The sequence below is a fragment of the Terrapene carolina genome, unplaced genomic scaffold (genome assembly GCF_002925995.2).
Source record: "Terrapene carolina triunguis isolate 2854851 unplaced genomic scaffold, T_m_triunguis-2.0 Scaffold131, whole genome shotgun sequence".
In the NCBI taxonomy this organism is placed as follows: Eukaryota; Metazoa; Chordata; order Testudines; family Emydidae; genus Terrapene; species Terrapene triunguis.
The window spans coordinates 11,320,660-11,334,500 of NW_020664482.1; the positions used below are offsets into that span (position 1 = coordinate 11,320,660).

The following is a 13,841-nucleotide window of genomic DNA, read 5'->3' on the forward strand; positions in this document are numbered from 1 at the left end:
CAAACAGGACCATTTCACACAGGCACAACACATACTAGCAGCTGGGTGAAGGGGTGGGGCTGGACGAGGATGGTATACTGATGAGAAAGGCCAACCTACGCAGAGAAAATAAAAGACAGCCTTTTCTTGCTCTTTACAGGAAAAGTGCCCGTAAGGACAAAGGTCAGAATACACAAGGATTTGCAAATAGCAGCCGCTGCTCTTCCAAAGCAGCAAAGCAACAGAGACAATCCCTGTCTATCTGACTACGGAGAGAGAGGAACACATTGCATTTTGCTGAAGGTCAAAGTTGAGAAGGGGATGCTGTCTGCAAAGTCCAAGGGCACCAGCACAACTCCTGTAGACATGACCACATTTTGGTAAACTGGAAATGTCAAGGTGCAGAGAGGCTTTTTGTCTGAGGTTTGCAGGGGGTTCTCCAGATGTTAGAGTTTTTCTGGCTCCCCGAGAGTCTTTTGTATGACCATTTTGTCAAATTACTTAAGGTATTTTCTATCTCATGTCCCTCCTCTCAGAAGCTGCAAACAAGTGTACATTTACATTGATGTACACTGTTCTTTATAAAACCTAAAAATGAGCCATTAGAGTTGAAAATAAATGCAGTTGCACTAGAATTACAAAGAAAGTAACTATATGTTCACATAGCTCTATTTAGCTTTCTGTCTCTGATTTCATTCTAAACTATGCCAATTTTAAAGCACTGTGTTGTAAAAGCAAAGCAATAAAACAGAGTATAAGGCAAAGACCACCCCATCCCAACCACCCACCCACACTTCAGTTTGCTATATTGCTTGGGAAAACACAACTATAATATAGCGTCTTTTAATACAGTCAAACCTATTTTATGTTCTGCTATAGCATGCATCAGTGAAATATCTTAAGTGCTAAAGTAACAATGACTGTCACACATACTGGTGTTCATCTTCAAAGGTGCTCTATGCAGAAGCCGAATAAAAGCCAGATGATATTTCAGTGATGGTCACATTTTATTGCATACTTAAGTATAACGTTGATATGTATATTTAGGGGTTATACAATATAGAGACAGGGACGGATTGTGGGACACCCATCCTAGTCAATCACCTGCAGGCATCCCATTGATACTGTTACTGTGCAGGTACTCGGGGCCAGAAGAGGAGACTGGTATGATGGAGGTGAAAAATGTCACTACCAATGAGGATGCCAGCCAACCCCAGAATGTTGAAATCACTGGCTGAGCAACAGAAGCGTCCTGCCTTTCAGTTCAGCCAGCCTTCGCAGGCTGCAAAGGGAGGAGCAATGTGGAATTAAAGGGAGTGGGGCGTCCGTGATGTACTGCACGCAGGTTTGAAGCAATGTCCAAGCCCAGGTATAATTTTTCAATAAGGGTGAAGGAAAACGTGGCCAATACGTGGGATCAGATAGGAAAGGAGAACTGCGTAGGGCTGCCTAGGAACGAGACTCACCGACTTTGTAGTGCACGCAGCCTTCCAAGTCTCCCACGGACACCCAGCCTTGCCGCTTCTCCACCTCCGGATCGTTGCGCAAAATCTTGTTTCTCAGCCAGGATAAATAATACACCCTCAGCTTATTCTTTTTGCCTACCATGCACAGATCAGAAAAAGAGGCATCCCATTTTACTTCAGAGCAGTACAAATCTCTTGCATTCAGCCTCTGGGTCTATTATGACCCAGAGTGCAAAGAGATTTGTGTCATTTCATGTGAGACATGAGGCCAGCAGTGCAGAAGAGGAGACCCCATGTGGTGCCGATGTCCGCCACGGGACTGACACATCGATTGCATTGTGGCTCTTGCACACCTGTACTTATTTTTTCCTCTTTTCCCAATCTTCATACTTCACACAAAGCTTTTCCCTTACACCCACAGAATGGCTGCCCCTAGACCCAGGCCTGATGCGAGAGTAGAACATCTGACATCTGTCACACCACTCTGAAGGGAGGTTTACAGACATGGTCTGGAAAAACCATTCTGGATGGGGGAGTTTCGTCAGTTCCAATTCATTGTCAGCCTTCATTGTAGGTACCTATTTTCTTTTGATTTCTGTAGGAGGCTGTGATGAGGTGCCCACCCCACACAAGCCCTGGAGAGGTTGAAGGGCTAGGCAGGCCAATTAACTGCCCATGCTGCACCTGAAGAAGGAGACAGGGAGCAGGCCACTCACTGGAAATGGGCGCAGCTGGGCAGGAACAGGAGGGGGCTGTATAAAGCCCAGAAGATGAGAGCAGCAAGGGGCCAGAAGGAAGTAGTCTACAGTCACTGCCTGGGAGGAGGGAGGTTGGTCCGGCAAACCCAGAAAGAGGGGGAAGCCAGATAAGGAGGACGAACCCCAAGGAAACAACAGCAAGGGGTAGGACCGTACAGACCTTGGCTGCTTGTCATAGGAACCATGGCCTGGAACCCAGTGTAGAGGGTGAGCCTAGGGTCCCCTGCCAGCCACTGGGAAGTGGTGCAGGGCGTTGGCCACACCAGCCAGCCAGCTGGTCTGGAAGGACTTTGATTTGCCTGGAAGGGGAGGAACTAAGTGGGAGGGCCAAGCCACAAACAGGAAGCTGCAGCTCCGGGAATAAGAGGGGCCTCAGGGTAAAAGAGACGACGGGTAGCGACACCATCAGAGGAGGGCAGCGCCTGGCAAGAGCTAATCCTCAGAGCCACGAGGAGGAGGCGCCACCACCAGTGAGTGAACCCTATGAGGGGGGGGGGGGGTTATTTCGTGATTCCTTATCTCAGGAAGTCTTTTTAATTTTGTTTTTAGACCTATATAAGGCAAATAGCAATTTAGAGTCAAGAGAGAGGCTCAGAAGGGATGCTGCATTACGTGGAAAGTCAGAACGAGCGAATCTGGGAAGCATGGACTTCAGCTATGCCAAATGCACAGTGTCCAACCTGTGTATATCTAGAAGTCATTCCAATCTTCCCATCAAGGGCCTGATCCTGTGAGGTGCTGAGCATTCTCAGCTGCCATGGCAGCCAATGAGAGCTGAGGCCCTCAGCACTTGCAGCGTAGGGCCCCACATGATTCGTTTGCCCTCTTGTCAGCCACACATTGATGTGATGTAACAATGTTTTGGATGGAAATCTGCTTAGAGCGATGCTCACATGTCATATAAACAAGTAACCAAAACACAGACTTCCTTAGCAGCAATGAAATGATGGGAAGCAGTCAGTTTTAAACATTCAGCACATTTTTATATCCCACAAACCATTTTACACATTAAGCATGTAATGGCATATCCCAGGTCACAGCTGAATCTGGAAGGAGGATGCAAATATTGGAGATCCAAAGAGTGCTTTCCTATTAGCAAAAATAATTGTCCTGCTTTGTCCTACAAGAGGAAAGTTGATAACCTAATTCATAACCTAATTCCTCTTTATAATTTACAAAGTGGGTCAGATACTTTTAGACACTGAACAAACCTGATATGGTGATTAGCACATTGAGTCCTTCCAGAACATCCATTTGCTGGAATCGTCTCCTTGTGATCAGCGAGTAAACCCTTCCTTGTCCGCTTCGGTCCAGCAGCCATAACCCATTCTCCGTCCCCACCAGTAAATTTACTCCTGTTAGTACATAAAAACCACTGTAAATTGTCTACTGAGTCATAGCACATTTCAGCATTAATTGCTTATCTATAACTGACTCTGCTTTGGACTTCCTTCTTTTAGCTGCCTCAGATATATTATCTGGCACTATGCAGACGACCTTGTGAAAAGTGAATTACAAAATTCTCACTCCTTCAAAATGCGATAAAGCCCCAATCCAGCTAAGTACTTAAGTACACATGTAACTTTAAGCATGAGTAGTCCCCCTGAAGTCAACGTGGATTTAAACTGCTTTGTGATCCCAAAAGCAGACTGTGACTATCGCAAAACCTCCAACTCCACTAATGCTCCTGCGTTACGCAGGAGGTCAGACTAGACAATATAATGGTGCCTGCTGACCTTAAAATCTATGAACCACCTCCAACCTCAAATTCAATGAGGGGTAACAGTCCCAAGCACGGGGCACACTAGAAAAGGAACAAATGATGCCAGGAAGTGGATTGTTCAGGAGTGAAATTTTCCGTGTTTCATAAAGACGCTTTTGAATGCCAAATTAATAGAGTGAATCCATCTGAAATCTAATTATTCCCAAGTGAAGGCTCCAATGGGCTGCTGACATGAACTGACACCCACTGGATGGGGATTCAGTTTGGCTGGCATGATTGGTAAGGTTCCTAATCAGTATGTTGTAGTGGAAATAAAATGGCATAAGCTATCACACTGCACAAAACCATCGTTTCTACTGGCAAAGCTCCGATGAGGACCTGGCGTTGTTCAACCTCAGCGTACATGTAATTACAGACTTTGCTACGCTGTTCTGTTCTTAATTTAAAATCTTGGCCTCCTTTAAACATGCATTAAACAAAACTGAAGCTGTAAACTGGAAATCCGCATTTCCTTTGGATAGCGTTTCCCCTATTTCATTCATTTATTTTGTTTTTCATGAGAGACTCAAGCTGACTGGAGGTAAATATTGTGTCAGCTCCACAGAGCTCATCTTCTTTCTTCTCCTAAAACAGATGGATGATTAAAACCATTTCAGAGCGAAGGCGCTAGGAAATGCGGGCCCCGTCCACAACTGGGCTAGAGTGGAGTAGCTCCCCTGGAGTCAGTACATCTGTGCTGATTTATACCCACTGGGTTCTCTCTGTAAGTGCCTGATCCTGCAAGGTGCCGAGTACCTCTTGAGAAATCTGTGGGAGTCGAGGGGGTTCAGCCTCCGATAGAATTGATGTCTCAATCTGTTTTAGCTTCTAGAGACGATACCCATAGAAAGACTCTATGGCAGAGGTTCTCAAACTGGTCCCGAGCTCCATTCAGGTGGTCCGTGGATAGTTCCCTCTAAGGTGCGCGCCTGAGCGGCCGTGCACAAGAGAATGAAGGGCCACCCACCTCATTAGTGGAGCCGTGCAGGTGTGGCTCCACTAATTAGGTGCCTGGACCCTGGAGAAGATGCACGTGTAAGGTGAGGTGGTGGCCTTGGGGGGAATAGGTGGTAGGGGGCCGTGGGGTGAGAAGAGGGGGTGGGGGGAATTTAGGATGTGCAGGGCTGCGGTGGCTAGAGAAAGAGGCCCGTGGCTGCTGTGGCAGGGGAAAGACCCCCTCCTGCCCAGCCCCAGCTCAGGGGTTGCTGCGGCGGGGGAGAAAGGGAGAGACCCCCACCTCCTTCCCAGCCCCAGCTCGGGTGCTGCCGTGGCGGGGGACAGGGGGGAGAACCCCCCCCTCCTTCCCAGCCCCAGCTCGGGAGCTGCCGCGGCGCGGGAGAGAGGGCACATCCATCACATTACAAAGGTAAGACTACTGATCTTAAAATATGAGTTGTGTGCTTTTATTTGTAGGAAAAAAAGTTAATTATTATTACTTTTTTTATATAGCGCTTTCATACAAAGCACTTTGCAAGAGTTAGCTAACGGTAAAAACAACATTTGGAAAGATCATTAAGTGGTTCGCTGAGAGCCTCAGCAATTTTCAAGTGGTCTGCGAAAAAAAGAGTTTGAGCACCACTGATCTATGGAATATGTAGCGTATGTGAGGGGATGGCTTACCCCAGTGGTTCTCAACCAGGTGTACACATACCCCTGGGGTCTTCCAGGAGCTACATCAACTGATTTAGATATTTGCCTAGTTTTACAACAGGCTACATAAAAAGCACTAGCAATGTCAGTACAAACGCAAATTTCAGACAAAGACTTGTTTAAACTGTTCTATGTACGCTGCACTGAAATGTAAGGACAATATTTATATTCTAATTGATTTTATAATTATATGGTAAGAAAGTCAGCAAGTTTTCAGTACTAGTGTGCTGTGACACTTTTGTATTTTTATGTCTGATTTTGTAGGCAAGTAGTTTTTAAGTGAGGTGAAACTTGGGGGAACGCAAGACAAATCAGACTCCTGAATGGGGGACAGTAGTGTGGAAAGCTTGAGAACCACTGGCTTTAACCCATTCAGCTTCAGGTGTGGCATTATCTCCACTCCCCAGAACCTGATATTTGGGAAAGCTTGGCACAATCAATTCAGCACTTCATTCAGCTAAGGAAGATTCATAAAATATTGTGCGGCTTACTGTGTGGGAAACCTACTGGCAAGGTTTTAAAAACCCAGGTCCTGATGCTCTGAAAGGGTATGATGAGCTCTTTCAGTGAGAAAGATTTTAATTTAGTGCCTTCACCAAAATGTCCTCCCACCCTGTTGCACAGAATGTTCTGCAAAGGAGATTCAGCTGCCTGTCACCTTCCACCTCTAAAGGTGGCTTCATTTGAGTGGTGCTGTTGGTAAATAGTTCATAGAATCATAGACTATCAGGGTTGGAAGGGACCTCAGGAGATCATCGAGTCCAACCCCCTGCTCAAAGCAGGACCAATCCCCAGACAGATTTTTACCTCAGATCCCTAAATGGCCCCCTCAAGAATTGAACTCACAATCTTGGGTTTAGCAGGCCAATGCTCAAACCACTGAGCTATCCCTCCCCCACTTTGGGATGAGAGGTGCAATACAAATGCAAAATCTCAGCATCGCCTATATTGTCAGAAACACGCTGTCCCTCTGTTTTCTAACTAGACAGATGGTCCTTTATTTCTAAGCTTACCCCACAGAGCAGCACACAGGATCTCGGAATTAAATTTCTTCTTGTATTTGCGAATTTCTGGACTGTCACTCTGTGGCCGGATATTTGTCGGGTTGACATTGACAACAGAGCCTTTCCTTGCATTCCCTCTCCTAATAGGCTCTGCTTTGGGGCTAGATGCTGGAAGAAAAGACACAGGGAGTCATGAAAGATGTCTCACACCTTGGTCACACCTCACACATGACTTGTTTAGTGCAATTTGAAAGCAACTCCAGAGAGCTGCATGTTTCAACACCCAGGGAATAATTTCTGCAAAACTTAACGTAGCATGAGGTAGAACCATATGTCTGCACAGTTTCGGATGTATTCATGAATATGCATTGGGCTAACACAAGAACAGAGCAATGCACACTTCATCAGGAACCTGGGCAGAAGCAGTGCAATGAAATCCAGCACTATTAACATGGATTTAGAGCAGAGTTGGGCAAACTATGGCCTGGGGGCCACATCTGGCCCTTCAGACATTTTAATCCGGCCCTTGAGCTCCCGCTGGGGAGCAGGGTCCAGGGCTTGCCCTGCTCCACAGGTGCCGTGGCTCTGCACGGCTCCCGGAAGCAGAGGCATGTCCCTGCTCCGGCTCCTACGCGTAGGGGCAGCCAGGGGGCTCTGCACGTTGCCCCCACCCCAAGTGCTGCCCCCACAGCTCCCATTGGCCGGGAGCCGCAGTCAACAGGAGCTGCAGGGGCAGCGCCTGTGGATGGGGCAGAACGCAGAGCTGCCTGGCCTCGCCTCTGCGTAGGAGACAGAGTGGGGACATGCCGCTGCTTCCAGGAGCTGCTTGAAGTAAGCGCCGCCCAGCGCCTGCACCCCTAAGCCCCTCCCACACCCCAACCCTGATCCCCCTCCCACCCTCTGAACCCCTCGGTCCCAGCCCAGAGCACCCTCCTGCACCCCCAACCTTTCATCCCCAGCCCCACCCTACAGCCTGCACCCCCAGCTGAAGCCCCCACCCTCCCCACACACCCCAGCCCAGAGCCCTCTCCTGCACCCTGAACTCCTCATTTCTGGCCCCATCCCAGAGCCCGCACCCCCAGCTGGAGCCGTCACCCCCTCCTGCACCCCAACCCCCAATTTTGTGAGCATTCATGGCCCACTATACAATTTCCATACCCAGATGTGGCCCTCGGGCCAAAAAGTTTGCCCACCCCTGATTTAGAGTTTCAAAAAGTCACCAGACAATTCCAATCTTAATTTCCAAGAATTAAGCCCGGTGCTTTTTGCAAAAGAGCCAGGCATGATGCATTTTACGACAGGAGCAAGCATACTCACGAGAGCCACAAGGAGGTCCTGCTGGACTGCTGGGAGGTGAGATTTGTAGTAGTCTAGGATCTATGAACGAAGTAAAGGATGTTGTAGATGATGAACTGCCCTTTGAGGGCGTACTTTCAGCACTTGATGTCTACAATGAAAAATAAGGTCAGTTTTCACTTCAGAAGTTGATAGCAGGGAACAGATATTGCATATCACTGTTGGTAACCAGAAAGCTCTCTGAGGTTTATATGAAACTGTACTTGACATAATTAGATATGAACAACAATTCTGAAGCGCGAGTTTGTGGTACAAATTGAACTACAATGCAGGAAGCCTGAGCAAAGAGTCATGACAAGACAGAGCACAGAAGTGAACTAATTGGTCCCTAGGGGAAGAGAGAGAGAAACAGACACCTTGCTTTTAGATCACTCCCTGCTGTCTGATTTGAAGTAGGACATTATTCAAACCTCTCTGCAGCCAGAGGATGGTGTTGCAGCAACCCAGGCCTGTTTTAAAGACCTGTCTCTTGAGAGAGTTATTACTTATTTGCACCGTTAATGTGATCCCTCACCTGGCAGTGCTGGTGAAGTTCCTTTGATGTTGCTGATTTGCACCATCAGCACAGCAAAGAGAGGATGAGTAGAAAAGATAGCACCCTAGGACAGGGCTGAAGGCAGCAATCTAAGAGCCTTAGCACCAGGGGAAAGAGAAGAAGTATACTAATGGAGTGCAGGGGAAGTATACTAATGTTTGTGTAGGGGGAAAAGGAGGGAGTAAAGAATAAGGGGAATGTAGAGGAAGAACGGATGGAGAAACAGGAGAGGAAGTAGGGATCGGGTTAGGGCACCCAAGACTTTCTACTCGCCCCTGGTTCAAGCCTCTTTGAAAAGCAAGGGGACCAAAGATCTCGTCTCTTGACGAGACTTGATCCATGGGATTAAAAGCCCTTCACCCTTTGGCGCCTATGCTGGGGAAAAGGAAGGACTGGAGGGAAGTGCTATTGCAGTGAATCTAATAAACACAGTTTGAAGCTATACCTTATTACTTACAGATTTGTTCTGAGGTCCTTGACTATTCTGGGTAACTTTTTGCTGGTTCGCCGAGGAGTCCGAAATTTGGCTTTGCTGTAGGAGATCCGGCAGGAGATAGTTCTGGTTGTGTATGCTCCAGAGTCCTTCCTGTGTGCTACAACTTTGTTTCCCCGCAATATGATTCTGCACATGAAAACAGACTGGGAAATTACATTCACCAAGACATACTTTTGTTTCATTGTGTAACCCTGGCTAGGTAGGACAGAAAGTAATGGTGGGGCATTGTGAGGGGAGGCACAGTACTTTATGTGGTACATCAGTTGAAGAAAATCAGCTTATGGCACAAATGTCAACCCGACAAAAATATTAAACTAAAATGACAGTGCACGGATGTGCTGATATATGGCAAGCATTTAAACAGCATCAATAATGCACCTTATTTACAAAATAGCCTTCATTAATTAATTAGTAAATCTTCACATCCCCAAGTGGTAGGTAAGGAGGTACTGTCATCCAGGTAGAAAAAACGAGGCACAGAAACAAAATGATTTGCCCCTAGACCACAGGTGGAGTCGGCGTCACAGCTGGGATCAGAACTCATGAGTTCCTTGATCCCAGCCCTGTTCTCAGACCATACCTCATTATCGTCCTTGTCATTAAAACTTTCACTGACTGTAGCCATAAGATTTGATTACGGCATAATCGCATTCAGTAAAGGGACACTGAAAAGACCGGGAAGACTAAGAATCTCAGTCTTACCAATACAGTGCATTTTTGTACTGCTGCCTTCCTTAGTGGGATCACAGGCATCTGGATAGGCAAATACCTGTCAACTCAGTGGGTTTATAAGACACCACACAGGTAGCATCTATAGATGTGGTAGGGCAGAGGATTCTGGGTACAATGGCCACGTTTCAGGGAAAATGACTAAACATAGGGAAAGCAGGGCTAGGAGCCATTGGCCAGGGAGAAAGAGATGGACCTTGAGATGGGATTTGTAAAGGGTCATTGAGACACTGATATATGTTCTAGGTGGTGAGTGGAGTGCAGAAGGATTGTGGAGGATGAAGGGGAAGGATCTGAGGACCATCTGTGCTGGGATGTAGGAAACAATTGGATGCTAAGTGTTATGTTAGAAATTTCCTATTGAATTATACTAAAGCAAAAAAAAAGGCAAAAAAAAAAAAGGAACACTGGCTGAATCAGAAGCAGCAGTCTGTGTGGTTTGCTGGCTGATAAACAACCTAGTGAAGTAAACTAAGCCTTTGTGAATGCTGGCCAATATATCTGAAGACAAGCAGAGAATTCTAAATCGAAGTTGCTTGTCTTTTAAAAGCCAAATAACGAATTGGAAATTAAAGGGATGCTGTGAAGCATTTTTTATTCTTTTTTTTTTTTAACTTGCCATTAGGCTAATATCCTGGGGTGTATTAACAGGACTGTTGTATATAAGACATGGGAGGTAATTGTCTCACTCTATGTGGCACTGGGGAGGCCTCGGTGGGAGTACTGTGTCCATTTCTGGGCACCACACTTTAGGAAAGATGTGGACAAACTGGAGAGAGTCCAGAGGAGAGCAACAAAAACGACAAAAGGTTTGGAAAACCTGACCTAAAGAAAAATTTTAAAAAACCTGAGCATGTTTAATCTTGAAAAAAGATGACTGACGGGGGCACCTGATAATAGTCTTCAAATATGTTAAGGGCTGTTATAAAGAGGATGGTGATCAATTGTTCTCCGTGGCCACTGAAAGCAGCACAAGAAGGCTTAATCTGCAGCAAGGGAGATTTAGGTTACATATTAGGAAAAACTTTCTAACTATACAGGTAGTTAAGCTCTGAAGGAGAGGTTGTGGAATCCCCATCATTGGAAATTTTTAAGAACAGGTTGGACAAAACACCTGTGAGGGAAAGTCTAGGTTTACTTGGCCCTGTCTCAGGGGACTGGACGTGGTGACTTCTCGAGGTCCCTTCCAGCTCTACATTTCTATAATTTGTAATCCCATCTCTGATGCATGACCCTAGTGCTTTGTTGGTAAAACTTTTGTCCATCAAGGGTGTGAGAAAACCACCCTCCTGCCCAACATAAGTTTCACCGGTGAAAGTGCTCGTGTGGACAGCACTATGTCAGCAAGAGAGGCTCTCCTGCTGACATAGCTAACGCTGTTCATTGGGGGTGGTTTAATTATGCCGGCAGGAGAGCTCTCTCCTACACACAAAGAGCAGCTACACTGGAGACTTTACAGCGGTACAGCTGTGTCACTGTAAGGTCCATAGTGTAGACATAGCCTAAGAGTTCTTTCCCTACAGACTTGCTGCTTTTTCTATCGCGGGACCAACATTTGATTCCTTCCTAAGAGAGGAAGGACGCTATTGTGATTGAGGCTCAGAAGCCAGGGTTGGGGTCCGGGAACTTGAGCACTATTGCTGGCTCTGTCACAGTTTGCCTGTATAACCGTGGGCAGTCACTCAATCTCTCATCTTCACCATCCTTGGAATGAGAATAAATTCATTAATGTTTGACACTGCTTCAAGGTCCGTGGATAATAGGTGCTCTACTAGAGCAAAGTATTATTATTATTACTCCAACTTGGTGTTTTCAAGGCAGTAATGGAAAGAATGGTTCTATTTTGTTTGCTTTCTTTTTTCGTGTATCAGGAATATAATCTGCTCTGGGAACACAGTTTGCTAGTTAATGCAGGTGGGACTGAGCCAGCAGATGGAGTAAGAGAGCACAACATACTCGTTTTGTGGGGGTCCTTTATGACTTCTTAAATTCCTAGGAATGAAGGGATTTTTCACTAGGTAATGATTTAAAAAGTGAGAGGCTATTTCTCCCTAAATTATAAACATTATAAAGAGGGTCAAAAATCTGGACCCTAATTCTGTATTATGATGACTGATAGTATTGTGTTACGTAGGTCCTTTAACAAATCTGTTGATTCAAGAAACTATTCTACTCAGTAAGAAAGAAAGACAAATAAGGAGGCACAATTTTGTAATAAAAAGCGGATTTAAAGGAGGCCCAAAACCTGAAATGGCTTAAAAATTGTTTAAAGATTTGTAGCTGTAATTTGAAATTGCAGATCAAAACTAGACAGTAAAATGACTGAATGCTGTTCAGAAGAAATGGAAATGATGTTTATCACGTACATTAGCAACGATAGGCAATTTGACTCCCCACACCTTCCCTCCGCCCCCACCTTCAAATGGCCAATTTACCTTCTGTTCTATTACGATGCTTTGGGGTTTCAGTTCAATTCCATCTGGAACTCTTGTCCTTGAGAAATCTGCCATTCCATTACTTAGCAGTTGCCTGGTAACAAACTCCAGTTAATGAGCAGACCAAATCCAGGTGAAAACAAAACACACACATTCTAAAATAAACTAACGCTGCTGAATTAATAGTAGCTAGTACACTTGGATATTTCTGTATGGGAGCAAGTTGATTAGCTTGCATACAAATCTACATAGACTTTATGCTGAAACTGACACGAAGGATGACTTTAAACAGGACACTCCTCTACCACCCAAATACCAAGTGATTACTTTATACTTTCCCCATTGACTCCAATATAATTTTTTCAGACACCGCTTCAATTAGGCAACTGATATTTGGTCCATGGAGCAATCACTTCAGACAGGCTTGACTATGTACTTTGCCCACTCCCCTAACCCTCAAAGAAAGTATCTCCCACACTAGTGAACTTTTGTCCAAAGGCTGCAATTATTATTAAATAAATAGGAAATAACAATAAAGAAACAAATGTGGAAAATGTGTATTTGTACAGCAAAGTTGGCCATGGCCAACCATCCCCATCATATGCAACCCTTTCATTCAACTGCAGTTTACTGACCTAAAAGCCACAGAGAGGGCCCCTAGCAGTTATGAAACCTTCCCTCCCGTCTAGGCCTAGACGCAAGGCTTGGACTACAAGCCTTAAACCTGTGCTCCATACACAGCAGTCACTGAGCGTATCCCGGTGAGTCTCTACTAGTGGATGTTAATGTCCCATGGCAACAATTAACCCTAAATCCCAAATGATAATCTGTGAATTTATAACCTCCATCCCCTCAATTTTGGCCCAAATGTCCAGGAAGAACCACATGAGGCCCTGAAGAGTAGCAGCAATGCTAATCACAAAAAAGGTATGCAAATGCTATCTGAGTTTGTCCCAACGGAAAAGAAAATGGCAATATATTAGAAAAAATATGCATAACATGTCCATGTATTAAACCCTATAACCCACCCAACTCCTCCCTCAGCACATTTGTAGGGTGGGAAATAATTGCTACGGCTGCAGGAACTGGCCCCACACCTTCCCCAGCAGCAGCCTACAGAGGGAAAGGTTAGCTCCACCCTCCATGCCAATCAGATGTCCCTTTGCCTCTGGGGCAGCCAATCACATGGCCAGACTCAAAGTTAGCCTGGGATTGGATGAGAAGGGCAAGGTGCCCTGGGCATCTCCTTCAGGTGACCTTCAGCAACAATTTCCCAGCCATCATTGTGCTGTAAGGAAAGGGAGGAGCGTGGGCTGGGGTGGAGATGATGACAACAATGATGACACTCTGCTCTAACAAGAGTCAAGCTGTGCAATTGTTCTTAATACAATGGGAATGGAAGAGCACAAGCAGGGGCGGGAGGTTTGTATAATTTTTGGTAGTGCCCAGAATGGGTCCAGTCGTCCCCCCCACACCTGCCTTGTAAGTCAATATATATATATTTAAAAATAATGTAAAAATGGACTGGAAACAGTAAGCGTTTAACAGTTTCCCTATATTGCACAATGTGGGGGGCTTGGGGGGACGAGGGCTCTGGCTGAGGATGAGGGGTATGGGGTGTGGGAGGGGCTCAGGGCTAGGGCAGAGAGTTGGGGTGCGGGGACTCTGGCT

At 45.9% G+C, this 13,841-nt stretch overlaps 1 protein-coding gene across 1 annotated transcript in view; it reads right to left on the bottom strand.

Annotated features, from left to right (window-relative positions):
- Window positions 1-13,841, bottom strand: part of NRK (Nik related kinase) — a 122,797-nt gene that overhangs the window by 15,856 nt on the left and 93,100 nt on the right. The window contains exons 21-26 of the mRNA XM_026652996.2: window positions 12,171-12,264; window positions 8,968-9,132; window positions 7,937-8,066; window positions 6,629-6,787; window positions 3,415-3,558; window positions 1,446-1,580 (exon numbers count right to left, since the gene is read on the bottom strand). Of these exons, the coding sequence (XP_026508781.1) occupies window positions 1,446-1,580; window positions 3,415-3,558; window positions 6,629-6,787; window positions 7,937-8,066; window positions 8,968-9,132; window positions 12,171-12,264 (827 nt within the window). The remainder of the gene's footprint in view (window positions 1-1,445; window positions 1,581-3,414; window positions 3,559-6,628; window positions 6,788-7,936; window positions 8,067-8,967; window positions 9,133-12,170; window positions 12,265-13,841) is intronic.